This window comes from Plodia interpunctella, chromosome 18 (assembly GCF_027563975.2).
Source record: "Plodia interpunctella isolate USDA-ARS_2022_Savannah chromosome 18, ilPloInte3.2, whole genome shotgun sequence".
NCBI classification, from domain to species: Eukaryota; Metazoa; Arthropoda; class Insecta; order Lepidoptera; family Pyralidae; genus Plodia; species Plodia interpunctella.
In genome coordinates, this window is record NC_071311.1 from 9,184,685 (window position 1) to 9,212,432 (window position 27,748).

General features: G+C 35.5%; 1 protein-coding gene across 10 annotated transcripts in view; it reads right to left on the reverse strand.

The window, feature by feature from the left end:
* Positions 1-27,748, reverse strand: part of LOC128677587 (protein prickle-like) — a 293,975-nt gene that overhangs the window by 77,854 nt on the left and 188,373 nt on the right. For all 10 annotated transcript variants that reach the window (XM_053758553.1, XM_053758552.1, XM_053758548.1 and 7 more), the window contains 3 exons: positions 11,207-11,654; positions 5,302-5,415; positions 4,163-4,291 (listed from right to left, as the gene is read on the reverse strand). In XM_053758553.1, the coding sequence (XP_053614528.1) occupies positions 4,163-4,291; positions 5,302-5,415; positions 11,207-11,654 (691 nt within the window). The remainder of the gene's footprint in view (positions 1-4,162; positions 4,292-5,301; positions 5,416-11,206; positions 11,655-27,748) is intronic.

Genomic DNA, 27,748 nt, shown 5'->3' on the forward strand with positions numbered 1-27,748 from the left:
CTTTGTTTTATATTATGTAGTAATAGTGACAAAGACTCTCTCGATTCTCTTCCAGAAAAAGCTTAAAGGAGCTATTTCTCCTTTCTGCAGTTTCGCTAAATTTTATATCCTTCCTAAAAACCTGTCTTAAGCACAAATTTAAAATGCTCAAATAAAATACATCGTCAGCTCAATAAAGCTTCACAACTAATCCAATAAAAATAATAATCAGTGCCACAAAAAATCTGCATCATCAACGAAAAAAGCTTTAAAACTTCTCCCGGATTCGAACTCGGGAACTGTTATGGGCACTGTAATTACTGTTCTTAATTAGAAAAGGCGATAAAATTAAATACACCTTCCGTCTTACAAATTTTAAGTGGCAAAACTTGCGCGGGGGGTTCTGGGGTTTTAGAATGCAACGTTCACAAATTTATTTAAAAAAAACCAGGGATATACATTTTTTTTGTTATTGGGATAATATTATTATTAAATGGAGCTATATATGAGTTTTTAATATTTCTCCACTAATATTGTTGTTGGATTTTCATTTCCAACATTACAAATACAAATAGATGCTGTAGAGTTTTGAAAAGTTATATCCTGAATTCAATAAAAAGCAAAAAAAAAAAATCATATTCAGATTAAATTATTTTAATCTGTGATATATGAATTTTTTCAAGTTTTAAAAAGCTTGAAAAAATTCTATGATATATGAATCAAGCTTTAAACAGTTCTACATAAGTTTAATTTATATTGAATGCTAATTTTCTTTTTGGATTAGTTTCCATGACAACGCGTTATGGTAAGCTCAAGCTTACCAACACCGATGCTGGAGACACCAAGAGGTCAACCTCTTGGTGTCTCCAGCATCGGCTCCAAAAGAGGGAACTTGCGCATAGAAACATGGTGACAATTAAAATTCTAAATTCTTTATTCAATTTAGGATGGTATCACTTATTTATGTCAAAAAATACTGACAATGCCATCATCAGAAAGATCTAGTTTTATTCCAAGTGTGACAATAATATCAAGCCCGTGTAGGAAGGACATGATTTTATGACATCATTGTCACGATGTTTCTATGCGCAATTTAATTCAGTATCAATTCAAATATTACTACAGATGCCATTGCTAATAGTACGCAAAATGTTTTCACTGGCTTCGGAAGTACCAGCGGGGAACCTGGCTGGTACTTCCGAAGCCGGTCCCTTCGACAGACAGACAAAAGGAGTGCATCAATTGCAGGCTCGCTATGATTTATGTGTTTGGGGATTAAAATGTTAGCCCCTGTTCGGGGCGTGAGCGGGTGCGGGCTTGGTGAGACGGGAGGCGAGGGTAGCGGAGCTGGGAGCGGGAAGTGAAGGCTTTTATTAGTGACAACTACGGGAAACTCTGCATTCGTAATTTTTGGTCGAAACCGACTTTTCGGATAGCAATATTTTTTAGCAAAGAAAAAGATTTTTTTTTGTTATTTATTACGTATTTATTATGTAATAATAAATTTAGTTCTAAAGAAAGATTGAGCTGAATTATTGGCCGATAACGAAATTATGACGGAAATTCCCCAACTTTTTATATAACAAGTTAAATAAATAAATAAATATATTAGGACAAATCACACAGATTGAGCTAGCCCCAAAGTAAGTTCGAGACTTGTGTTATGGGATACTAACTCAACGATACTATATTTTATAAATAGATACATATATAAATAAACATCCAAGACCCGGGCCAATCAGAAAAAGATCATTTTCCATCATGACCCGACCGGGGATCGAACCCGGGACCTCTCGGTTCAGTGGCAAGAACTTTACCACTGCGCCACCGAGGTCGTCAAATGTAGTTTTATATGTGTTCTCAATTTCCCGACCATTACACTATATTTATTTACAAATTATATATGGAATAAATGAATATGAATATTACGTAATTTGTGATATATTTAGAATTTAGATTTTTGACAAAATAAGATTTATTTGTAAGTTTCCTTTACAGTCAACTCGAGTCTGTTTCAGTGAGAGTGCAAGCTGTGAAATGTTGTTCTTGTCTTTGAGTTTTGGACAATTTTAGCACAGTCACTATTGCCAATATTCACCACTACATAAAACAAAGTCGCATCCCGCAGTCTGTCTGCAACTAAGCAACGGACATAGATGCGTTTTTTTTTAAATAGAGTGATTCTAGAGGAAGGTGTATAATTTATTATGGTTTCACCCAAACGAGCGAGCTAGTACATTTAATTTTGAAATACATCCTTCTGTTTCTAATATGGCCACACCTTAATCCATTCGTGAACTGGATAAAGAGAAGTGAGGTGCGTGTTAATCCTCTTGTGTTTAAATATACCGGAGCGGTCGGAAAAATGTTCCAATTCAGAGCTAACACGAGTCAAAAAATTGGAGTTATAAATCAACGTACTCTGTTTTCTGTATTTTTGTTTGGCGCAATAAGTATTGTAGCTTTTTGAGTCAGTATTTTGTAGCTTTGAGAAATTACTATATAATATAAAATTTGACGCAAAGAAGTTCATGCGCAGATCTTATTCTTGAATAAATGATTTGAATTATGTTCGAACCATAGATAAAATAGTCTATGACCTGAACTTATCTAATCGTGCTTGTACATTTTCACTGCTTGTTGAGCACACGTTTTGAACAGCTTGCAAATTTATTAATTAATACTATCTGTGTGTATATTTTGAAGTGACTTTGAATACATAACGGAAGATGGAGGGTAGGAAATATTTTAATTTGTCGTGCAAAAGAGACGGCTACGAGAATCTAGAAGAATATTGTTGTTTTAAATTTATATATTGTGCAATATGTTACTGGATCTTCATAAAACGATATCTTCTTGTACTTGTACTAGGTATATCTAAAAATATATCTTCATAAAACTAAGCAACAGGAAAAAAGTTTAAACATTAATTATATGTTAACACAATCACATACAATTCGTTCAGTTAATTATATATTCTTTTTTTTTTATTGGTGAAGCTGTAGATATTAATGCCATACTTTCCAGCCCTATAAAAGGACTGAACGGGACTATACTTGAGATTCCAGCGTTAATTGGATGTCGCATGAAGATTTACATGCACAAATTATAGACTCATTCGCATTAAGCATGTTGTGACGGACTTTTTCTACTGCATAAATTATTTGTATTAAAATAAGACATAATAATAGAAGGAAATACCTTCAAGTAAAATATATATAAGGCTGAAATAGCAATGCTTTTGATAATGTTCTAATGAAAAACATTTTTGATTTGATTAAAAAGTCAAACTTACTTCGAATTATATGGTCAATATTTTTTTTTATACTTAAAAATAAATATTTTCACGCACATAATATGGCTAACATTCAAAACATGTAGCATGTAGCAATATTCGGAGCGGCTGAGGGCTGCAACAAACTTTTAAGTAAAATTGGCGGGAAAATGTGGATAATTGACATGATACACGAACTGTTCGTCTAATTAAAACAACGGGTCCACTCCCTAAGGAGCAGGGATGAACAAATGGAGAACACGTGGTCAGAATAATTAAAACAGGTGATGTTATTCTCTCGATTGATACTAGGTTGACCTTACTTTTCATAACGTGTTTATAGATAATATACGACAATAAACAATTACTTTGGTGTAAAAATTTTACTAAAAAAATAATAACACATGCGGTACCTACCTTTATATCACCATCGGTTTTTTTCTTCTTCATTTGGAATGTACATTTTTTAAAAACTTTTCACTTATCTCAATAAATATCAGCCCTATTTACGGCTGACATTTTATGGAAATGCTATATTCATAGGAACGGAATGGTAAACAAAATTTAAATTATATTTTCTGGAGTCTGTCTCGCTCGCTCATTCCAACGTGTCGTTCTACCTTTGAAGCTTCGGCTTCCACGGGAGAAGGAAAATATAAGCTATCTAAAAAGCAGCTCGTAACGTAGGTACTCGTAATATAGTAGTACCGCCATCTAGTAGCAGCATTTCAAGTAACAGAAGGGTTTAAATAATTAATTTCATTAAAACTAATGTGAGAAAGATAAACCGTTAATGTTCCTCACATATTATTACCAACGGAAAATTGTCAACAGTTCCAGTCTTATAGAAGATCATTTTCAAGCGGCCGCGGCACATCTAAAACGTCAGTAATTTAGAGAAGTACTCACCCTCACACACGGCGCCTGCGCATGCAGCTGTCTCGCTTGCCCCCGTCCCAGCGCGTCTCTCTTTCTCTGCGCGCTGAACAGCCGCAGCTCTTTGCGTTCTTCGTCTGACAGCGCGTGGCAGTAGCGGACCTGGAATATGACGAGGATGACTGATAAGTGACAGAATTGATCTGTGTGGCGATGATCAGCGCATGCAAAAAATTAAAAAAATATGTAAAAGAAGTACTTTGTAAAAAGGCATATTACAAGTCTGTTGATTATGTGAACGACAATAATGTTTGGCCCAAGCATGGTGCAGTATCGTCATAACATATGTAATTGATTTATGTGTCATTTATATACATTGTGTGAGACATTTATATACATTACTTTTTTGTGTCACAATGTTCAATAATTTTATTGGAAATACAACTATTTTATTTTATATTTATTCATTTAAATTTTGTCATTTTTAATAATGATGTAAGTTCGTCCTCTTAATTTTAATACATGTATAAGACCTATATTTGTTAGTTGACGTCCTTGGAGAAAAGTTTGTTGCGTCGCTTCTTCTTCACCTGCGCTTTGGAAGTCGGCAGTAGACTTAGTTTAAGTAATTTTTTGACGTCAATAAGTGATGTATATCATCGTAAATTGAATAAAGAATTTTAAATTTGAATTTGAATTTGATGCGTGGCTGTGATATAGCCGGTAACTTCTTTGAAGTGGAGTACTCCTCAACTGCTGCACAAATGTCTGGCTAAACCGTTCCCATCCAGGTCTGAAAATAGGTGCAAACCCAAAAAGTGCTGGCTTGATATTGCCGAGAAAGATATGCGTGCTAATGGTCCGACGGTCGCTCAAGACGAATGCGCGCGAAGTGGAGAAGAAAAGTGGGAAACCAGAACCTTCGATACTTAGCGGTGGAGGAAGAAACCGCCAAAGCCCGCAGATGTGAGAGAGAGTGTGGCAACTAACAGATTTGGACAAAAATGTGCTAACATATTTGTTGAACTGTCCCCTTAGTTACTTGAACCTGCTCATTAATCTGTAGTGACAGGTGTTTGAGCCCGTACTTCTCCCCGACACTACGGCACACTGTCTTCTGGCAGCGCCGCGAAGAGCAGACGCAGCTGGAAATGCTATCTAGTGACAATTACCTCATTGTCCTGTGGCGGCAGCTGCTGCAGCAGCTGCTTGAGCCGGTACCTCTCGCCGACGCTGTTCACGTACGGCACCTTGTCTTCTGGCAGCGCTGAGAAGTACAGGTGCACCTGGAAATGAGGTGGAAAGGGATATGTTAATGTCAGTTGCAAAATTATATGTTTACGAGATCTTAGGTTTGATAAAAAAGATAATACGTAACAGTTTCCTTTTGAACAATAAATAAATAAATATATTAGGACAAATCACACAGATTGAGCTAGCCCCAAAGTAAGTTCGAGACTTGTGTTATGGTTTACTAACTCAACGATACTATATTTTATAATAAATACATATATACACTTATATATACATATAAGCACTTTACCACTGCGCCACCGAGGTCGTCAAATCATCGTCACCTTTTTCTCTACTGCTTTTTCCTTTTGAATATTTTGATTTAATTATGTTTGTATGAAAAGTCGTGTTCTAATATATACTATTCCTTGCACAATTTTATAATATTCTTGCATATCTCACAATTATCTCGTAAACAAGAGTATCTATATTTGTCGTTTCAATACGAATGTTAACCACAATTTTCGTCGAAGGGCAATATGTTACTCATGTGCTTAAGTAACCGGAAAATAAGTTATTATTTCTGAATCCGTTCTGTCTTTATTGTTTGAACACAATAAGTAAGAATAACTCTCATTTCGATTATTCTTTTATGAATAAACATATTTTCATACGTTTTAGTAAGTAGAAATTAATTTCACATACTAAAAGCTTAAGTAATCGTTGTATCCATGCAAAAATAAAACACAGATTTGGAATCGAATGTGTTTGGTATCCCAGTGGTCTTAAAAGGTCATGATTTTCTAGCTTGATGTTGCAGTTTTAATAAATGTTATATTTTCATTACCTTCCCTGTTATAATAAGACGGTGTCTAATGAAATTAACACTCGTACGTGCTTCGAATACAGATGTCTGGGGCGCCAACACCGACCATTTGTTAGTGCGGCAAGTGAAATATATCATACTTAATTAATAATCTTGTGATATTGGACAGAAGGGAAATAAAAATGCCATTATGAGTTTTTCTTACAAGTTAATTTTTCTTACAAGTCTAAATATGTAAACAATATTACCATGTCCTTGTATATATTTACAGCAATATAATTTAAAATACACTTTTTATGAAATTACTTTCGCGGTTAATAAACGTTTTATATATAAAATTTGTAGGTTTAAATTAATATTTGATGTATTTTCAACAAACATCGACACTACTGTGAAGATTGGTTACATGTTAGATCGAGTAAAAAAAAATGGCATAATAATAATTCTCGCTAGGAATATGAGCGGAATATATTTTTTTTAGATACCGAAAACTTAGCACTATACAAACAAATTGAAAATAACGATAATATAGCAGGATGTTATCTTGATACTAGCCAAAATAAGAGAGAAAAACTATATTGTTCTCTCTGTTTATTTCCTTGGCTATATAAAAATAAATATATATCCATTCGACGACCTCGGTGGCGCAGTGGTAAAGTTCTTGCCACTGAACCGAAAGGTCCCGGGTTCGATCCCCGGTCGGGTCATGATGGAAAATGATCTTTTTCTGATTGGCCCGGGTCTTGAATGTTTATCTATATATGTATTTGTTATAAAATATATTATCGTTGAGTTAGTATCCCATAACACAAGTCTCGAACTTACTTTGGGGCTAGTACAATCTGTGTGATTTGTTAGGACAAATCTAGATATATTAGGATATATTTATTTATTTATATTTATTTTTCTATCGGTACTACTGAGTATAATCAATAATAATTATAGATTGCTCGTTATAATTCTAATCGGAAAGCTATCTAATATTCTATGTGGGATTTTTTCCCACCAAACCATGTTCCACTATGTAATACTCAATAGATAATTTCAACTTCTTTGGTTGCAGGAATAATAAAAAAAAACTACATACTCATCACTAACTGGGTTCCACGTGTGGACAGAGAAATCTATAGACTCTGTCATATCTTCCATTTCGCTTATACAAGAAAGAGATGTACGTATTAGAAATACATGACGAGAAACGAGACAGAGCGCTGACATCTTTTGTCCCTCATCATGTGCCTAGTCTAACCTGCCAACTTGTATGAGATTAGCCGGATTGGGCCGGAAAGTTGTATGAAAATCTCCTATCTCATTTGATCACACTCGTCCGTTGTCTATATAGTTTTCTTGGTCTTTGGTTCTAAGTAATCACATATGATAATCCTGTTGTGGTATTTACTTAATTCAATTCCAAACGGTAATATTCTCACGTGACTCCTAAGCATATACTTATTATTGATGCCACTCGATAGGCGACAGTCGATCGATTATCGATAGTTCACCAATAGTCGAAATATCGATAGAACTATCGATGATACGCCAAAACAGGGGCTGTTGTGTTTTATAATCTATATTCTTGTTTAATTTATTTTTAGTCTGTGGTTCCCGCCAACATGACGTATCAACCTTCGCTTTTCACCGCTTTCGAATAGGTTTTGTTTCATTAATGAATTTCGTGCGTTTTATTTTGGAATACGAGTACCTAAATGCTGTAAAAGGAAGTCTACGGATTCTATCTATTCACTGTAATACAACAGTATCGATATTATGCATGGTTAATAATTATCGACATTAATAAATAATTATCGGTAGTGATTATCAAAGTACAAAATTAATAAAAAAATCAAAATTCTTTCACTTTTGACGTCAAAAATGTACTTAAAACTAAGCAGAGTAGAGTATCGACTATTAATTCGCAATATCGATAGAACTATCGATAGCTCGACGTGACTATTGCTTATTCTGAGCCTCGATGAGATATAATAAGGCAGGCTAATGAAACGAAAACGTGTCCTGAGTAGCAACGACGTGGGATTGCTATACGAGCGTAATGACGTGGGGATATATCGTTCGCGTAACAGAATTAAGATAAACATTTTTAATAAAATGTTAGGTTTTTGCCAACTTGACATAAAATCATAGCCTAAACTACAAAGGTTATTATTTATGCAAACTCAGGCTGTCAAGGCTACATGGCCGATAATGCGACGAAGACGTAAATAAAGACGCAAGTATAAGAGAAAGAAATACAATAGAAGATTTTCAAAAAGTCTCCACTCCGGCCTACTGGCGTTTATCAACGAAACAAATATTCTATACTTAAGTATCCATTTCTGTGCTAAGAAATATAAAAACTTCAATATACAAAAGTATATCCAAAGTCTTTAAACCAATAAACAAAGTCTAACTTCGAGTGAGGGTGATTCAGGGGTGGCCCTAGGGGACGGTTTAATTTTTCGCTCCGCCGATTGCCACGTCTTAATGTTTTATTTTTGCTGTAATTATAAATACCATTGCTTTTTATTCCGAGTTTCTGGTCTCGTGGGCAACAGCTTCAAAAGCTTCAGCTGACGCGGGTAGAATACATAGATAGATAAACTCTTTATTGCACAATTCACAAAGGAGCTATACGTTATAACAAGATATTCAAACGTAATGAGTGCAAAGACAGACTTATCGCTAATGCAATTTTTTCCAGCCAACCTTAGAGTTGAAAGGGAAGTTAGAGTTTAGTTAAGTTGCGTAAATGCATCTGATTTGACGCAAACCTAACCTTTCCTTCTTGTAAAGTGTTTTATTGCTAACATTGGTGTTAGATTTTAGTTAAGTCGTTTAAAGAGATGACATGACGCAACATCGACCAACAGATATTTGCGGATTGTCCGGGAACTAACCGGGCGTAAACCTATGTTTGCAGAAACAAGCTTAGCAACTTGTTTTGGGAGCTGAATATTTCACAAACGGTAGCCGTTTTGTTTATTTGTTATGAATACAGTATTTAATTGAAATTGAATTAGTCGTTATTTGGTACAGAACAATATACAATGTTTACAACTGTATACTGTCTTCTTTAATACCTAGTGTCTTCCCTTTTAATGAGGTATGTCAATAAATTCTACAGTAATAGGAAAAGCAATGGAATTTCCTTTTCCACCATTATAAATTTAACACAGTAGTCTGTCGAAAATACTAATTATTTGAGACGTTTAAAGAGAAAAAACCAATTTATCTGTAATCGCTTCGCAGTAAGGTGCCTACAGCCTGCAGCACGCAACATATAATTTGGACAGACAGACAAGAAGCGTGACAGTGGTAATCACCCATAATAACAAAGTATGATGCACAAATAATGATGATCTTAGAGATCTGTTACTGTTATCTTCCGGGTCGGTAGGGTCATATTTTAACTATTTTTAATTGCCCTAAAAATACGTTCGCTTAGTTTGTCCACCTGTTTTGTTTTCCAAGTTTACAAACATAATGAACTTGCATTTATGTTGATTTTGCTCGTTGAAGATTTACTTGTGATGGAATTATGAAAGATAGTAGTGATAATGCAACATAAAGAGTTCACGCCACGAGAAAGAAGTCCAGGCAGAAGCACTATCGTTGTTAACAATAGCGTGGCCGATCGATTCGAAAAGAAGTCCCACTATCGCGTCTGTCTTTATGATCGCGATAAACTCAAAAACCACCGCACAAATTTTTGTACGGTTTTCACCAATAGATAGTGTGATTCTTGAGGAAGGTTTACGTGTTTAATTTATTATGGTTCTACCCGAGCGAAGCCGGGATGGGCCGCTAGAATTTAATAAACTAAGAAAGATACTTCATTAAAACACCTTTGCATAAAGAAATACGAAAACTCATTCATATTATTTTAAGTTCAATATTACTCAGGAGTCTAGACGCTCATTTGCACTTGCTTTCAGCGGATCCCCTCCATTTAAAATCTTCAGACGAATATCAATACTTTTGACCAACAATAGCGGCCGCGGAACCATACAAAACGCAAAATGGAGCAAAACTTCATTGTGAGCGAATCCATTACTGCGATTGGAGTACAGGCATAATATTAACAAAACGCTCTTCTAACTGATTGTACTAAGAAATTTAATAATAGGATTTTTGAAGGCCTAGAAATCGACGATTTTTGTTAATTTTGTATTTCTAATGTATGTATGTCTGTTGGCCTTCCAAACAATAAAATATGTTTCTAAACCTGGTGAGTGATTCAAAAATATTATTAATTAAATAAATGAGTTTATTGCTGTAAACAAGGTACAGAGAATGTCACTATAAGGAAATGGTTATGGAAACACGTGTTTAGTCGGTATATTGACTTGCAACAAACAAGATAAGGAGTCACATTTGATTGGAAACTATTAAGATTAATTCCCTATCAATGACGTCTAATAAAATAAGAAGAATCTCAATGGTAAATCTCAACGCTACTACTTAGCTACACTCGCAACTTATTTAGGGTTATCATTTTTTTTAATAGCAAACTATTCTAAACGTCTATAGTCCATTCCATGCAGATCTGGTATCTTCAGGTGCATACAAAAATGCTGGCGACTGGAATCCGCCCGCATACTTTTATCTGCTGTGGCGAAAATACGGGAGTACCTACCTACGTTGCTGTGGAACTGTGACTTAAACCACAGAATATAGCCATTGGTTTGACAACCCGTATTTGTATGGAGTGGACACTATTGTTCGAAGCCTATTGTTTCCAAATTTGCTCCCTCTACAGTCATTTCGGTTTTATTACGCATTCTCGGGATTTGTTATGTTAAATGCTTTTTAAATGACTGTATTAATCTCTAGGTATATTAAGTTTTAATCAAAAATATTAATATAACTAGATTTCTAATTAATTAGGGAATCCCTTTGTCTTCTGGTACATTTTTTGTGCGAAGGCTTCGATGCTTTTTTACCATAATTCTATAAGGACACGAAAGGAGTAATCTCTGGAAATTAGTGCCAAATGGAAGATAAAATGATAATATACTTACTTGTTCAGGTCTGAGCCCTGGCGGCACCCAGGTGTACTCCTCCAACGCACAGCCTGAGTCATCATCACTCTGCGAATGCCTGTGAGGATCCCCAGGTTTCATCAACCTCTCCGCATGTTCCAGCAAGCCTCTGAACTTCCCCTGGGGGATTGGATGGGGGGACAGGGACATGGCTGATTGGGGAGACTGCGGAGATTGGTAACTTTGACCGGGCTGGCTATAATCTTGGCCACTTCTTCGGAAATTCGGATATGAATATGGGTGTGGCGAATTTGATTGGCTAGGCACTGAAGAGCCGCTGTGACTCGGTTGCGGGGATGGCAGGGAGGGTAGGAGACGAGGAGAGAGAGGTGAAGACGGTGCCGGCGGTGGGGGGGAGGACGCCTGCTCGTGTAGCGGTGGGGGGGACGATCCAGTCGGTGACACCACGCAGTTGCGGCAGACGGGCCTGGAAAGAAAGAAGGTCATTCGTTAATCTACCGTACATTAGGAGTCAGTTGCATCAATCAATTTTGACGTTAACCTTAACTTATGTATACACATTGTCTAATTTAAGTTGAAAATTACTACAATAGGCTTAGCTTAATATTAAGCATTGTTGGTCTACATACTTTTGGGACATAAAAAGAAGATGAGATGGTTGTTCCTGTTAGGAAATATATTATTTGATAATCTTCTACTCCTAACGTACCTACGAATTGAGGTTAAATGTTTTCAATAACAATATAACGTGAAAACAATTTTCGAATCAATGAAATTAGGCAAATATTCAAAAAATAAATTGTTTATAAAAATTTTCATTTCAATATATCAAATGAAATTTTGAATATATCAAATGAAATTTTGTATTAACGAAAATACTACAGTCAACAGCAAAAATTGAAAAAAAAAAATGATCCAATGACAGTTCAAAACGAATTGAAATTTAGTCAGTTATGCTGTCTGTACACGGATGATCAGCAGAACCAGCTGATAAATCAGAAGATCCCAATCTTCACAATGGAGTCGTGACCTACAGTTGCGCTGATAAATTAATGATTTATAAGTTGAAGATTAATTGTTTCATGATGGAAGCTAAATGATTGTGACTCGTCAAGTAGAGTGTGTGAGATTGATGGAGTTAACATGTGTTGGTGATTGGAATGATATTGTTGGAATCTAGATCTTATCTCATTATGTTATATATGTTATATATCTTATGTTATATTCATTCTAAGTTTTAAAAGATAAATATGCACCCAAATGGGCTTACCGCCTGTTGGTAAGTGGTCACCGTAGCTTATATGCAAGTTACAGGTTCTGATGACCTATTCACGCTATTTTTGAAAAACTCCATGTTGAAATGTCTAGTGAAAACCTCTAGAGCTCGCGGGAAGAAGTTCCTTTTAAAGTTCGAGACTTGTGTTATGGGATACTAACTCAACGATACTATATTTTATAATGAATACATTTATAGATAAACATCCAAGACCCGGGCCAATCAGAAAAAGATCATTTTCCATCATGACCCGACCGGGGATCGAACCCGGGACCTCTCGGTTCAGTGGTAAGAATCTTACCACTGCGCCAGCGAGGTCGTCGGTGGCGCAGTGGCGCAGGCTCAGCAAAACTGATAAGCATGCTCATACGAATCTAATTATCTTATTTGATTATGGACACATAATAATATAAATAAACGTCTATATATTCGTGTAGATTGTAAAGAAAAACACAAATCAGTAACGCGTGAAGGAATCAAATTGAAGTTAAAATAATCAGATTTGCGGGCCTTGCAAATCTGAACGAATTAAACTTCTAAATCAAGGCAGGATATGACCTGGGTTGTCCAGTTTTAATAAAACCTATCGCCTCGACCAGGTAAAAACCTCGTTTAATTCTTGCAAAATTCTTGTAATCTACACCATAATGTTGATTCCACTGCATACAAATAGCGCATTTGAAAAACCAGTAATAGCCCTTTAAGATAAACACGTGATTCCGATGCCAATGTACAATCAAAAGCAGACGTACCTATTTAAATTCTTTGCAAATTTGCCCCTACTACCGCAGCATAAAGGTTTCAATGGAAGTTAGCATGATACGGAGCCGACTGTGCTCAGTAAGTAATGGGAGTCAGTTCATTTATGAACATAAATTGCAGTAATTGTAATAGTTTTTTCATTGGGCTGAATTAAAAACTCGTTTCTTTGTATTTACTATGAATACCACCGATAACATAAAAACGAAGTGGTTACCCGCTAGACGCTTTAATTTTTCGCAAATATGTTAATATGCAGTATGAGAAACAAAAACAAGGAACATAATATTCCAAAAGACATTTGCCTTCCGAAGCTATGAAGCACGCACACCCAACACGCTAAGCTTTGGTAAATTCATACTTCTAATGCGAAAGTCTGTCACGCTTTCAGGCTGGGTTGATTCTGATGAAATGTGGAATAGATGAAGTTACCGCGTGTCAAATATTCAAAGCCGAGAAACAGAACCATCAAGATACGCGTCTACAACCTCTTGAAAGATTGGTAACGCTCCTCTGATTCCTCTGGTACTGTAATTGTTTTGGCGGTGATCAATTACCATCAGCTTACGCTCGTTTACCGCCATTTTCATAAAAAAGTTAACACTAAAATAGAGCAGCAATGACTAAGCTAACTGATGCGGTGCGAGGGCGGGCGATATCGACTCATCTCGATTCGATACAATCGGTTTGTGAATCGATACATCACTCGGTTGTAATTGCTCAATGGATGCCGGTAAAAAAGGAATGCCACTGATATTGAATAAGTCTCCAGTTGAGAGATGGACGAGACATTTTCATATAAGCTTCTATATTCTAAGTACTTTTTGATTCGATTAATTTAAGCTTGAATGAATTTGATATAACAATAGCTAAATTATTACACGTCGGTCAGGGTGCAGGTTTCCGAACAGTGATTTCCTCGCCGAAATTATCTAATTTCGGTTGATATTGGGCATTTCTGACACATGTCTATTAATTTTAAAAAGCCATCATCACCGCTGAGAACAACTATCATGTGTCACCACCTTAACATAGATTGCTTACAATGGATGAACTTGGAACACTTCGAGAGACAATATCCTATCATTAATCTCAACTCTTAATCACTTGATGAGGACAGAATAAGAATAAGAATATTTATTTGTGAGGTAGGTACATTAAAAATACAGTTGAAATAAATTAGTAGGTAGTATCACTATGCTATGTCTTTAAAGAATTACAAATATTGTTAATTATCATTTAACGTGCATCAGTCAAATTTATTTTAAACATTAATCGGATAATCGGCATTTTGAAAAAGTCCAGTTTTGGTCAGAAGCTGGCTCATTGTGGAATCCGATTGCATTTTATTGTTTTATCGATCCATCGCTCCCACATATCAAAGAGCACCGATGAACTTTACCAGTCAAATTGTTATCGATTAAGGAGTAATTAAATATATTTAACATTGGGATTTTCGACTCGTTTCGATCCATATTTTTTGCTGTCAGAAGAAAAACCAAACAATTGAATAAAAATAATAATTAATTAACTGTATTAATTTCATTAGGATACTTAAATTTTAGATTTATGCCTCCACTGCCCGATAAATTGAGTACCTATAAATCCGTCGTCTCGAAAACCTTCAAAGCCGACATAAAATGAAGTGTCGAAATCTTTTATAACCCCAAACGTATTCGAGTCGATCATAAATACTTTTCTCCAGTCTCGATTCCAATTTACTTCACTACCGCAGTAACGGAGAGATTGAATCGATTCTTTCCGAATCGATTCGGATTTTTAATTAGGAATATGGACAAAATAAAAAACGTCAGATTTTTTTATTTTTACAAGTTACAAATTGTAACGCATTGTAACTTGCAATCCGTAGCTGCGCTTGTGGTGGGAATAGGGAATTCAATGCTGGTCTGGGAACAAAAAAAAGGAATGAGCCAGCTGCTTCTCCCCCCGCGCAGATCGTAAAAGTCAGGTTCTCATTTTTACACTTAAAAAAAAATATATTTGTAAAAAAAATCTCAAATATTTTTTTAAGTATTCATATTTAAGTGGATTCGTTGTAGTTATATACAACATTATTCAGTCCGATAACTAATCATTTAAAGTAACAAATTGGGCGTGTAACCTTTCCTAAGCTCCTGAGCTCGTGTCATAATGTCTGTCTGTCTATTGTGTGTATCTGTGTGTTGTGAACCGTATTACACCTGTTTGTATTAAATAAGTCATGTTGGTCACGTGCTGTTGCTTTTATATCAGATTTTAACTTGTACTCTGAAGGAATATAAAGAAGTATCTATATTTCTATTGAGGGTATTCGTAAGTCATGTTAGATGTCTAGAATAAAATCTGACACTAGAGTCAGCGCTCGACAAGAAAGACTTCTCTCTCATCAGAGGATTTTCTTGCTTTCTTCCTCATTTCATACAACTAAGCAAGCAAAAAGGCATGCAGCCTATCTGATGGAAAGTGGTCATCGCAGCCTGTGCACGCCTGAAACACCAGGGGTGTCACACGCGCGTTGCCAGCCCTGAATAAATGTTTTCACGCCCTTTTTGAAGATTTCCATGTTCCTGTACGCGACACTTTTGGCTCCAAGGTGTGGAGGTGATTTTTCTCTGATAGTATCTAGATATCCGATGTTATTTCCCTATTGGGAGACCTTTGTGCTGTTATTGTTTTAGGTATGTATGGCCCTGAATTCTGTCGCCATATTTCCTGTGGATATGCAGCAAAAATCGTAGCGACCAACTGCAAGTAGGCTTCGAAAAAGTACGAATATAATTTATCCTTACTTGCTCTTGTTCATAAAGGCCTAATGTGGGTGTTAACATAATCAAACATAAATTGAATAAATGATCATAAAATCTATGTAGAGACTAATAACAAGGTAAATGCCACTTAAATGCAATTTAAATGTATTACAAAGCATAGTAAGCAACATTTGAGAGCATAAAAGTTGCCGGCCGGCGAAACTCCAAAAAGATTTGCATACATGTTGAAGAGAAGGCCAAATAGTGGAGTTTAGTACGGGTACACTATGTACAGTCAAGAGCACATCAACTTTCCCAAATTCATTACAAATTCGTCCCTATTACCGCGGCATAGAGATCTATGCAGGGTATAGCTTGTCATACGATCCAATGTACAAGTGGCATACAGACGGACATTCCCACGTCGAAGGAGCTGTGGGATGAATATTAATATAGATACGAGTATGTAATGCTTAGGCTGAAATGAATGACAATGGTTGATAAAAGTGTTTCGTTGGATATAATGAGTTATTTTCATCTTATATGACAAGAATGAATGAGTGAAATGAAGTAGAGAAGAACGTGATTGTAAATAGGTATACTTTGTACACTCATTCGCTAAGTTTTATCTTGTAAATATACTGGCAACGTTTATTTAACCTGATTGCAGTAAAATATATTTTATACACGATTACAACAATGTTTATCGTTGCATTCCTGTCGTGTCGGAGAATTTTATAACTTTTTAATTAATATCTGCAAAATTGACGACAAGTAAATCTTTATAACCTTTATTATTTATTTTACAGTTAGCACTCGAAACACTGAGCAATTAGGACTTGACCAATGGCGCAGTGGTTAGCGCGCTCAGCCTGTGACCGTTAAGTCTCTCTCACATCGGTCAGTAATTGGATGGGTGACCCAAAATGTATTTAGCTTGAGCTCCTCCGTGCTTCGGAAGGCACGTCAAAGCGTTGGTCCCTGTTGTGTGTATTTGCAGTCGTTAAAACTTGCCAATATGCAATAGGCTCATCGTGGGTCAGTGGGTACTCCATACTCCTTATCCTTCTATGAGGAAGGCCTGTGCCCAACAGTGGGGATGTTTAGATGGCTGTTGATGATGACTGATATTGATTATAGCAATCGACCTATTTACTAACTATTCGATCTCAAGAGCCGAACCCATGCCAGCATAGTAAATATATTCTGCACTAGCTTTTGCACGTAACTTCGCCCTCGTACTAAGCAACGTATCGCGATGACAACGTATACCAGATTTTAAGTTAGTTTTCTTCTGTGATATCATTGTAAAAACCACATAAATTCCACCCAGCAGTGTGTGAACATGAACAAACATACAGACAAACAAAAATTCTAAAAAAATAACAAAAAATATATGGCTTTTTATAAGTCCCATAGTAGTCCCCCATAATATTTTTTCTTTAATATCTCCTATGTACAGCTATAGCCCACTTAAAGATTAGTATCTCAATTTTCATTCATTAAATATGCTTTTACTATAACAAATCAATCTTCAGTAATCTTTGCCATCGTGTTCTCTGCTAATTTAATAACTTTTACTATTTCCACTTTTGCCTATTCAGTCATTGTTTGAACCTGAGAACTTAACGAATAAAAAAACACAATGAGTTTGTAAACTCTCACTGATAACGGTTAACGGGTCGTTAAATAAATAACCGTTATTTGTTGCAATTAGTAATGAGAAGAGCGACAAAGAAAGTTATGGTTATGTCGACAATGATTAAAAATTATATCGTGAGATACTTTTGGTTCGTTTCGAACACGAAGAAAAATACGAAACATACGGATGAGACAATGTAGTTAGATTTAACTAACAAAGCTTGTAAGACAATTTGCGGGGTTGAGGCAGACGGAGCGGGGAAGTGGTTCCGTCATGGCTCCGCCCCATTCCGCACGGAAAACAAAATAAGCCCCACCCCTTTACGTGTCATTTGTGCGCATTTGATTGGAGCACAAGTATACACGTGTCCTCATTTTTCTTTGGTTTTGAGACAATAGGCTTATTTATGTCTCAAAACGATATCCCACATTGAACTCAGATTTTTTGGAGATTCGTCAATAGTAACTTTTTGACCACTTAAAATCCACTAAAACGGATTTTACGTGTTTTTTATACTACCAAACAGGCAACGTGGTCCATCTCATGGTAACTGGTTACCACAGCCTATCAATGCTTGAACCACCAGGGTTATCACACGCGCACTGCCAATTTTGAGGCCTGTGGGACTTTTGCTCAAGTTCCTTGTAAGTACACTGCCTTTCTCACCCTTCGAAGTGGCATTGCTGTTCGGCGGCTGAAGTGGTTGAGTGTGAGGTAACATTGCAGACCACCTTTGTAACAAGGTCTAACCTCTGTTCGATATCAATATTAGAATAAACAGCATTTAACATCATATTACTGTAACATACAATCGCAAATCACATTAGCGGTAATGTTTCTATAACTCGATATTAATAACCGTTATGCCTAGACAGCAGTAACGTACGTTATAATAATCATTGTAGGGCCACAACGGTATACTAGAAGGAAACTCTATGTGTTGGCATTAGCTCGAATTAACTAATTACTAGTAATTATCAAGCTGGGAATTACTAGCTCCGATGTGGCCCAAGTTTGAAGAAACTGAGATTTTCCACAAAGAATTGTTGCAGTGGAGTTTCTGACACCAATTCTTCTCCACTTGAACATTTAAATCATAGTGATAAATTAAAGTGATACATACATATTAGTTTCATCTCAACACAATTTGAAATTGGCGAATCGTGTAAAATGTTACTTGCAAAATTTTAATACAGTCTTAAAAGCGAAGTAATAATTAAATTAACAGTAAACGATAAACGAAAAGAAGATGGTGTGAAAAGGCTATTTTTATTATAATCCATTTATTTCCCAAGGTTTTGTATTTTTAATAAATGACACACATTCTTCCCATTCACTTCGGCGGCAGGACACTACTTGATATTCATACACAATTGATATTCATAGCCGATGTTAACAAGTGGTAACTGGTCCACTTCGCTGCATTTGCTCTGCTTCAAGCCGCACGTTTGAAAATACATTTATGATTCCATTCGGATATTTTATTGTACTTAATGGAATGAAATGATGGCGTTGGATATGATAACAGTTAAACGAATTTCAATAAAATATCAAAATATATTATGTTTTTAACTTAGTTTCAACATTTTTATAAGTTTATTTCTATAGTTACATGCACTCAATTATTACAAAAAAGAAACAAGTACGAAAAATTGGTGATTTTCTATTTTACAGCGAAGAGCCGGTATTTATTTATTTGCAAAATTATGTACACAAAATTTGACATAGGACAATTATACATGGACTATTTGTACATAGGTGATGCTTATTTCTAAATCGAATGAATATGTAATTTATAGTGATGGTAGAGAGTGAGTCATAGAATCGCTTTCGCCTGTGACTTGTACCACGCTTTACAATGTGGTCCTGTTTCTCAGTGAATTACAAGAACATAGCTTTCATCTCATAGCTAATGTCGTGTCGAATGGCGAGGTTATTTATATGAGAAATAGATTTTATTACTGCCACAACTTCACTACACTCAGTTGCATGTCAAGTTACGCTGCATGAATCTCTATGCCGCGGTAATAGCGCGCAGTTTGCAATGAGTTTGGGTAGCTTGATGTGCTGTTAGTACATGGCTTCAGCTTTCTTTCCAGTTGAGGAATAATATAGTTAATCAACTTTGCAGCGAGTAGGTCCCGCCCGTGGTATCGTACGTGGCGATTAAGGGATAATAAGTCTTGACAGCTGATTGGCAATCAAAACAATCCTAGTGAGGATTGACAATAGTAATGCGATCGCCCGCTGATTGGTCTTTAGAAGAAATAATTCGATCCCTGGTCGGGTCATGATGGAAAATGATCTTTTTCTGATTGGCCCGGGTATTAGATGTTTTTCTATATATGTATTTGTTATAAAATATAGTATCGTTGAGTTAGTATCCCATAACACAAGTCTCGAACTTACTTTGGGAGGCTAACTCAATCTGTGTGATTTGTTCTAATATATTTATTTATTTTTATTTTATGAGTTGAAAGAAAACCTTTAATTGAAAATCAGAGTATGTTTCGAAGTCAGGTAAGATAATTAATTGTTTTAACGATTACAGCCCCAATAAGAAAAAGCAAATTAATATAAGAAACATGGCTACGGGAACATAACACAACGAACAATAAAAATCGGCAGTCATATTACAACACTTTCCTTTATGGGTGGTGCAGTAAATCTCGGTTTATGATTGTGAATAACATCGGAAAGAAGCGCCTAATTAAGTGAACTGACTATTGTAACAGAATAGCTACATTGGAAGGGTCTTGCTTCATGGGATAGATAGGTTCTTTTAGTTTGATTAAAATATGTATAAAAGAAAGAGAATAGGTAATAATAATAAATTATTAGAAATACATGCATCTTGTCCATAACCAATGTCTAGATATAACCTCATATATGTTTGATTGTCATTTAAAGTATATTGTTCTCTTTGTCAATAATGTGACTCACGCTGTGCGCACTTCATTCTTGGTTTTTCAGCCAGCCATCGTACCCATTGTATTATTGAAGCCTGACATGTTATGTTGTGAAACTGTTTTGTGCCAATAAATAAAATAAAATAAATATATAAAGGGGTACATGTGAAATAATCATAGAAATAATACATCTGTCTCTATCGCTCTCATTTCGATTGCATGTATTAACTTATATTATATAAAATACTGATTCTGTTAGACTTCAATCTTTTCCGAACCACATAGGTAAATGAAATCTTACGTACTTATTTCACATATATATATATATTTTACGTACATATTTCATATCTAAAATGATTAAATTTGGGGTACCTATGGTATAATTTTATTCCTATTACGTAGGATAGGACCTAAAATAAATCTTTGTGATAGACATTGTTTTAAGTAAGCTGAAGCATGGAGTTGACATATTAATTTTTCGGAGCATAAAAAAATTGTATATCTCAGCTTCGATACCTATGATCACATTGTATGTTCTTTCGAAATAACATAGGTAGAACCGCGAAGTTTTAATTAAAGTGGCGCTTGATACAGGAATTTAATATCATTTTTGGCAGAACTCTAACTAGAATTGATTGGAACGAAAATGGCGTCGAATAGATTCTGTGTGGCCACTGGAAAGCGGTATAATTGTTATTTACTATATCAATATTTTACTATGATTTAGATATTATTTATGATATTGTGGGCTCGTGCGCTCTTACATTTACGTACTGGTTTCTACAGATCAGGGAAAATTAGGAGATAGGACTTGACAACTTCTATAGTTGTCAAGTTTTTAAGAGATATTGGTCAGAGTTTATTGACATTCAATTGAAACTGAAAAATAAAGGTATTTGAAAATGTTTGTCAAAAGTTCTTAACAAATAAAAATGCTGAGCACAAAATCCGAATTATTGTACAAAGTCTTCAGTATTTTTAAATATTCTTAAAATTGTAATAAACTATGCAGGCAAATTTGGCCAACGCACAATACTTGTAGTTATTGTAATATGGTTGAAAGTTCTTTAGAATGATAATGTAGCTGACTCTAGTTGACTTAGGTCACTACAGTGTATGTGACTGCTTGCCACTAGAGGGCAGTAGGCAGTCTAAAATGTCACATGCTATTCGGCGAATTGAATAAAATCTGACACCAGTGTTACACCCAGACTATATCTCCACAATTCTCTAGCCTGCAGTATAACTGGCGCACAAGTTACAGAAATAAGCAACGCTGTAGTTTGGATCTCGTACGCTTTGATTTGATTGACTGTGAAACATTTATCTGATTAGAGGAATAGATTACTACATACTTTGTACTACCTAAAGAGGCCAATATAATACGCACATTTTTTTCTTATTCAATTAGATAGCTTTGGAATTGAAAATCATATGTGTCCCCAGGAGTCTAGTTTATTCCGTTTTGCGTTTGACAACGAGAACAAGTCACATCATGGTCTACATCAATATTGACGACCTCCGTGGCCTAATGGTCATCATGCCGGACTGCGACACTGGACGTCCCGGGTTCGATCCCCGGTCAAGCTAACATGGAAAATGATCTTTTTCAGATTGACCCCGGGTCTTGGTTGTTGGATGAATCATTGAACTAGTATCCCATAACACGAGTTTTGAACTTACTTTGGAACTAACTAATAATAATATTTATTTATTATTTATTTATCAATGGCTTTATTTGTGTCTGTCATCAGATCTGCAGGAGAGAGGAGATGCTGAGAGTGTATACGTACGTAGTCTATCAAAAAGTTTAAATTTTATCATATTGTTTTTAATAAAATTTAAAATTAATTTAAAACAAGTAGTTATTGTGTAACAAATACATTTTAATAGCGAAATAAATTAAATTTATAGTTCCGCCTCGATGTTTAGTGTAATGTCCAACATAAAACAGATTTATAGTAATTTTATTTATATATTCATTATCATAACAATATATATATTTGTTAGTATGTTAAACATAGTTATACAACAGCAATAGGGATTGGAAACGCGTCGACATAATACAAAAACATTATCAATGTTATTATTTTATTTGCTCGCAACTTTGTAAGCGTGTGAAAATTCTGATTTTTTTTCTGTTTTGTTGATCGATCCTGATCGGAGACCGAACCCGGACCTCCGATGTAGCAGTCGGGCATGATGACAACTAAGTCACAGGCAACGTAACGAAAGTACCCAAGATGCAAATACTAGACACTTTTAGAACGTGATATTCCGATCAATAGGGCACTCGTAGTTAGGAAATAGATCTGAAATGAGAATCGATGGTCGTTGATTGGTTAGTTGATCTTGAAAGTCATCTAACTATAAGCATTTTAGATCATTTTGAAATATTAGTTTCGGCAACACTAGAACTTGAATATAACTCCAATATATTCAAGTTCTAGTATATGTCCAATCAACTATGATCCAACGTTCACTAAGTCGCAAGAAGGTGCTCGATGTTCGTTTTTTTTTTGAGATGAAAAAAAAATGAGATGAAATAAATTATCATTGCAAAAGCTCGGTTGCGCAAACTTGCAGTCGGGGTCATCGACCGCGAAGCTTCCGCTTTCCATCTAAAGGCTACAGTAATTATCATAATGTTATTTATGGTCATTTCGAGCGCTATGGTTGACAAACTTCGCGGGTTTTTATAGAAATGGAATTTATAGAGTTATATCCCATTGGGTGGTAAATTTTCCCAAGCAAATTGACTTCGGGCTTGTGTTAGGAGAAGCCGAGAAAACCGGTAAAGGAGGTGGTTCTCCAGGCTCAATTCATGTGATTTATACGGTGTCTATATCCAGCCAATGGTTCATTTACTGTCGTGTCCCAACTATCCCATTCCCTGTACTATGTAGGAACACAACAAAGTGATGTTCTAATGTAAACAACAATGCGGTTCTTCAATCTGCTTCTTATGAATAAATGTCAAAAAGTGTTAAGATAAATATAAAATTTACAAGAAAGCTATTTAAAAAGCGACCTATGAAGTGCTTTTGAAGTGCTATATAAGAAAATATTGCTATTACTATTATGTTGTTATCAAATCGAGTGTGTTATTACTAACACTGGTGTCAGATTTTATCCAAGTCGCCTGAAGGCATCTATCATGACTTGTACGTCTACCTACCGTCATCTAGTGGCAGGTAGTCGCATACACACTAGTGAACTAAACTGTCAACCAGTGTGCAGGTTTCCTCACGATGTTTTCCTTCACTGGTCGCAAGTGGTGGTCTATGAAAACTACTATACATGAGTCAGATGGTATACAAACTCATATGGCACGAGTAGGATTCGAACTTGAACCTTTCGATCCACAGGCGGGTGTTTTAACCATTACACCACCACCGCTTCAACTTTTTACTATTATGTTGTAATGTTATATTACACAAATAAAAAATAAATTGGCGATTGGCGATTGATGGTGATAAGTTTAGAACATAAGTCGCAAAATTAAAGAATTCTTATTGTGCCTTATTCTATTTGAAGATTGTCAGACGCGCCACTATCATGTTTCTTCCCAGGTTCACTGTATAATATTATACAGATAATAATAATTACACAACTGATTATTATACTGAGCAGAGAACAGGGCCGGAGGCAATTTGAACAATAAAATAACCTCATCCAGTACACGCCACCGAACTCCGCATCTACGTGCCAGTACTGTGTCCCACGCATGCAAGTGACAGTTAAATTGAGCACTTGCACGCAACTTATTAACACGAGAACTCAATCGGCGCGAATTACATTGACAATGGCTGATTAAGTGCATGTTCTACAACATTTATCCTAGTCTCTGATTCGCTCAGGTAAAACCATTATAAATTATACACTCATCACTCACCTTTTGACAGGAACATACATTTTGAACGCTAAATCCTTATTTAGCCTTCAAAATGCAAAATGTTTGGTTTACAAAGTATTGATAGTTGTCGCTTTTTAAACAACACAAAATTCTAACACTTCCTTCACTTTACATACTTGAGGTTGCAATATTTGTTAAATGTAATGCTCATTTATTCCACGCCATTGTGATGTTGTGTTAAGAAATCATCGGGATAATAATAGACTATGTTTACACCCTTCTAAAACGGCATTACTCAGTAAAGGTATTGTTATGTATGGCACCTAAAATTTATAACAAAACTCCACAACAAATGAAAGATCAGAATTTAAATTTATTTAAAAAGCACCTTAGGTCCTTTCTGATTGGTAAATGTTATTATAATTTGAATGATTTTTTAATGATAGATTTAGATAAAAATTTAGTTAATTTAGTTACTTTTATTTATTCGATTTTGTTTTGTGGGATGATAGCATGCTCTTCATTTAAATTTGCATACCCGTGGACGGTGGAACATATAGGATTAAGCTGTTCTTTTAACACCACATTGAAATGTAAACTCATGTTTTGCAAATAAATAATCTTTGTCTATTGGTGAAAACCGTACAAAAAGCCGTCTCGTAATTGGTGAGTTTATCGCGACTTTCTTATCTTACAGACAGATAGACGCGACAGGGAAATTTCTTTTTATAATATGTAAGGATAAGGATTAACTGTCCATTTTCCTGTGGCAGCCAATCTAGTGCTCTTTCTTACTCTTATTTCTCACTTAATTATGGTCAAAAAATATCACAATATTTATATATTTTTTTACGTCTTTAGTCTTCCTTCACTGGAAGCAAATGGTGGTCGATGAAAACTATTATACATGAGTCAGATTATACAAAATCATGTGTCGCGAGTATGATTCGAACCTGGATACTTTTGATCACGGGCGAACGGTCTTAATATGAGCCACCACCGTTTCACGCAATATTATGTAAAAGCAAGCAATCGATAGACATCTAAACAATAGCTGTAGAAATGACGGCCGACGCTGACTATTGAACCTGCTGCCATTGTCCAGATGCAGATATTGCCATAATTCATCTCACAATACTCCACCTGACTAGGTACATTCTAGCCAATGCCTGCACAAGGTGCACAAGGTCTATTCATACCTTGACAGTTTTGCATATAAATTCGGGGCGAGTTGCGGCAAACAGCGCGATTTTGGTATTTGCGATCGGAAATTGATTTTAAGTTTTATATCTTCTGGAGCCGTACGATGTGTTGTTTTTACTGAAATATTTACAAGAGACGTTTCTTACTACACCAGTATTGCCGCTCGATAGCCAAATATCGCTATCGATAGTATAGCCTTTATTGATAGTTCGACAACTCTAGTATACACTGCTAGTAACTGGGAGATCAGTTACGTTGGTCCTACAGAAGTTTTGCTAAGTGTTATGCTGTAAAAATTATTATACCCGCGTCTTCGCTTGCTTTTTAATTTTCCTCCTGAGCAGATGCTCAGGAAGAAAATTAAAAAGCATTTTAATTTTTAAATTAGAACACCTAGATCATTGCGTAGTTATGTTAATCGCCCTATGTGAATAATACCTCGAATCGTAATTAGGCTGTTTGTCTGCATTATGGATATCGCTTTCTTCCCGCTACATATTACTGGAGCTTGTAAATTAAAATCAAACAAACATTCCTGCACAAACCTCGACATGTAGGAAGCTAGCAATAAGCCCTCATCGGCTGCTAATATCCTTCTTAATGACATATCAGGATATGCCTCCATCTACACTGCAGATCCACCTCTATTCACTCGCAATAGAGTCCACATTAGTCTGCCAGGAGGTGAATGGTCACATGACGTAAAGGGAACTGGATGATTGCAATCGTTAAAATTGTTTTGTTGCAAGGTCGGTGACCTTAAGGGTGAGAAGTATTTCTGCTCGCATTTTATGCAATACTCGAATAATTTACGTGCATGATATAACATAAAATAATGCATAACTAAATAAATAAATGAAAGCGTAACACTTAAAAAGAATTAATATATCTAAGTTCGTTTGTTACCCTAAACGCCTTATCTAATGTATCAACCTACTTGAAATTTTTCATACACATAGTTAAGAGTACGGAATAGACCGAAGTCTATTTGGCATTTCGGCAAAAAGGGGAAATCCGTGGGAAATGACGCGGGCGAAGCTGTCGGTAGAAGCTAGTGTTAATAAACACTTCTAAAAACTGGTCGTCAGTCTTTACGAGCACCTTTATTAGAAGTTAATCAATATTATTGACGGTGACATAATAAAATTAAAATAATTCAACATCCTATCGTCGAAGTCGGTTAGGGAACAAGTCAATTACCAGAGATCAGGAAGGTCACAATCCAGTTATTATTACGAATTGCAGAGCAAATCGGCCGCGCATTGACAACACTGTGCTCTATGATAAACGACGCCATAAATAAAGACCATGGGGCCGCGGGCGGAGTCGGGCGGTAGCTAGTTTAATTATTTTCATAGTATTCGATAGGAGATGCCGGCTTCCGCGAGTTTGGTTGTGGATTGAAAAGACTCAGACTTATTTTACTAAAAGTCAGTTGCATCGTTAAATTTGACGTTGTCGACGAAGATTTTAACCGGTGCGCCGTAGACAAAATGGCGTATGTAAAATTAAAATGGTTTTAATGTGCGAAGCGATATTTAAATTCTGAGAGAAACGAATAGAATATAAATTTATTTTCTTGTGTTATCCATCGTTTGCAAACTGTGATTCCGTCAGCGTTAAGGTTGAAACTAGCATGGCATAGTTATAATGAAATAATTTAAATATTTATATTAATATCTTATCAATAATGTAGCATGCTATTACGGCGGCTTGACCTGATGTTGCGTTCATGACTCTATATCACATAAAACCATTTGATGCATAGAACTATTAAAAAATACGAAATTTATGTCGAAGGAAAAAATCAATCGCGTCTGATGTTTTCCCTGAGACATAATTTGTTAATTAATTCATAATTCATTTATTTGCAAACATGTACAGCATAAGGATTACAACATATTGTGCAGTTTAACATGTACCCAGTGAGGATGTAGCAATTTCAAATTGAAATTTTACAAAATTATTGCATTATAACTGTCTGATTACGTAATACAAATAATGTTAGAAATAATATAAATTAATGAAAAAAAATAACACTCCTGAAACTTTACCCTCATAATTTTTTTATCTGAGTGTATTTTCCGTTTGCATTCCTATTTATTTGCACCCAAGTTATTCGAGATTTTCCCCAATCTTAACGAACTTGACAGATATTTAACAAACAT